General features: G+C 46.4%; 1 protein-coding gene across 1 annotated transcript in view; it reads left to right on the plus strand.

The window, feature by feature from the left end:
* Positions 1-2,194, plus strand: part of URB2 (URB2 ribosome biogenesis 2 homolog (S. cerevisiae)) — a 24,364-nt gene extending 22,170 nt beyond the window's left edge. Inside the window, exon 9 of the mRNA XM_010838111.1 lies at positions 1,469-2,194. Coding sequence (XP_010836413.1) covers positions 1,469-1,666 — 198 coding nt within the window. The 3' untranslated portion in view covers positions 1,667-2,194. The remainder of the gene's footprint in view (positions 1-1,468) is intronic.
* The last annotated feature ends 493 nt before the right edge of the window (positions 2,195-2,687 follow it).

The following is a 2,687-nucleotide window of genomic DNA, read 5'->3' on the forward strand; positions in this document are numbered from 1 at the left end:
TTCCCCCACCCCACCCCACCCCGTGCTCTGGGCTTTGCCTTCACCAGGAGACGCCAGGTAAAAGGATTGTGACATCTGAACTCCAGCACTTAGTTCAGATATCTGTTCTGCCACTGGGGAAATTACTGTGCCTCTTCTTGCCATTGGAAGGGGGATTATTTGTTTCGTGAGTCATGATTCAGTGAATGAGTGAGCAGGTCCTCACCCCAGCTAGTGAGGTTAAAGACTTCTGTTTTTAGTTTGTCTGTTTCATTTTTTCTTTCCTTCCCTAATACCTTAGTATGGAATCACAGACCAGTCACTCCTGCCGTCCTTGAATGTTCTTATCATCTATAAAATAGTAAAATTTAATTAAGGTAATCATCTGTCAAATGCTTTTTGAGCTATCATATGAAAATAACCATAACTGTGAAGAATAGCATCATTAGCAGTAGAAACAAATCGCCTCTTTAGGACTATGCCTCCCAGAGGTTACCTTGGTGAATCACGCTTCTTCTAGTTAATAAACTGTATCCTCGCTAGAAGCTGCATGTCTGCAGAGAGGCATGAGCTGCTAGGTCATCAGGACACTAATAAAGAACCGGCCGCCCCCCAGGCTTGTCGGCTCGAACCTTCCTGCAGCTTCTGGTTGCTGCTGCTGTGGTGTGCAGACGCTGTGCAGCCCAGGTCCAGCTGAAGCCTCTGAGGCCCTTGCAGGGTGAGCAGTGCCTGCTGTCTTGGCCTTTTTGTCCAGATACCAGTCTGAATCTCTGATCTGAAAGTTTGTGCCAGTAGCAGATGTGGTCACACCAGGGCTGGACTGCCCACTTCTCCTGCTGCAGCCCAGATTTTGGTTAACCCAGATTCTTTGGAAGGATTGCCTCTTTGAATATAGGGACCGATTAAATTATTCTGGGCATTTAGGGATTTAGGGCCCATTGTGTTATTGTTGAAAGAACTAAAAACCTATTAAATGGTAATTAGAAATCAGAAATCACATCTGACGTTGGGCCCTGTGACAAGATCTATCAGGGATCTGCTTGGAGAATGCTGCCCACCTGCCCTGCTCTAGGGGAAAGTGGTCACTTTGCTGCCCTCATCCCACAGGTAGGATAGCTTCCAGTAAGATTGGCCACATGGAAGAATGGGACCCATAAGGTGACTTTTACTATAAGATTTTTAAATCTAAAGCTCCCAGTTTTTAAATACCCCTGGTAAGCACAGAAGCATCATTTACTGAATAGCAAAGCTACCTCTGTGATTTCATGATGTTTTGCTACAGGTTTTTGTTGGCTTGAATTGACCTCTATTTCCTCCAAATATAAACTTTTGAGATATGAATATTCAATTAAGTTAAGGTGCAAAATGACATTTTAAAAGGAGCATCTTTTCTCAAATTGGCAGCCAAGGTTGGACTCCCTCATCAGGTATTCTAGGGCCTGGCATCTGCCTGTTTGCTCTCACAGACGAGTGTATTCCCTCATCCCAGGTCACTTTGTATCCAGCGGTGAAAGTCCTCCTGCAAGAGGGTATCTACCTCATCCTGGACCTGTGCATTGAGTCCGACATCCAGTTCCTGCGGGCCTCACTGCAACTGGGGGTGAGAGACGTCTTCAAGGAGCTGCACAGCGACTATGTGAAGCACCATAAGGCCAAGCGCGAGGGAGAGAAAAGATACGCTGTCTAAGCTGCGCCAGGACATGCCACCGTGGCCCTGGTCCTGGGCGAGCTGGAGGATGTCGGGCTTCAGATGCTTAAATTCACAGCATTGAAATGTGTGCAAAATCCTTTGGGGTTTATAAAATATGTATTGCCTTTTACACTGATTTTTTCACACCAAATATTTTCTAACGTATTTTTTTAATGCAGTAAACATTACAATGCTGCTGCTACTGCTAAGTCGCTTTAGTCATGTCCGACTCTGCGTGACCCCATAGACGGCAGCCAACCCCCGTCCCCGGGATTCTCCAGGCAAGAACACTGGAGTGGGTTGCCATTTCCTTCTCCAATGCATGAAAGTGAAAAGTGAAAGTCAAGTCGCTCAGTCATGTCAGGCTCTTAGCGACCCAATGGACTGCAGCCTACCAAGCTCCTCCGCCCATGGGGTTTTCCAGGAAAGAGTACTGGAGTGGGGTGCCATTGCCTTCTCCGAAAACATTACAATAGCATCCTGAAAATAGATCCTGGTGGGTTGAATAAAAATTGCCAGATCTCCCTTGTGGCTGTTCTAAATGTGGTTCTTTGTCTTAGTCCAGTGGTTTAAGGTCCCCTCTTCCCACTAGGAACTGTATGCTCAGTTGCTCAGTTATGTCACTCTTTGCAACCCTATGGACTGTAACCTGCCAGGCTCCTCTGTCCATGGATTTTTCCAGGCGAGAATACTGAAGTGGGTTGTCATTTCCTACTCCAGGGGCTCTTCCCAGCCCAGAGATCGAACCCACGTCTCCTGTGTCTCTTTCATTGGTAGGCAGATTCTTAACCACTGTGCTACCTGCGAAGTCCCTAGGAATTATGTAGAACTTGTTTTTTTCACTTCAGGTACATGGTTATATAATGAAGTCCAATTTAAATCTCTTTGCCTTTTACATTCTTCAAGAAACATGGGGCATGTTCTTGAAACACAGCTTTTCTGCCCTCCTTCCAAGAAGGTGCCCTCCTCCTGCACCCTTGGATGGAGCTGGGCAAATAGGAGCGTTGAGACGTGGTTG

Source organism: Bison bison, unplaced genomic scaffold (genome assembly GCF_000754665.1).
Source record: "Bison bison bison isolate TAMUID 2011002044 unplaced genomic scaffold, Bison_UMD1.0 scf7180017864090, whole genome shotgun sequence".
In the NCBI taxonomy this organism is placed as follows: Eukaryota; Metazoa; Chordata; class Mammalia; order Artiodactyla; family Bovidae; genus Bison; species Bison bison.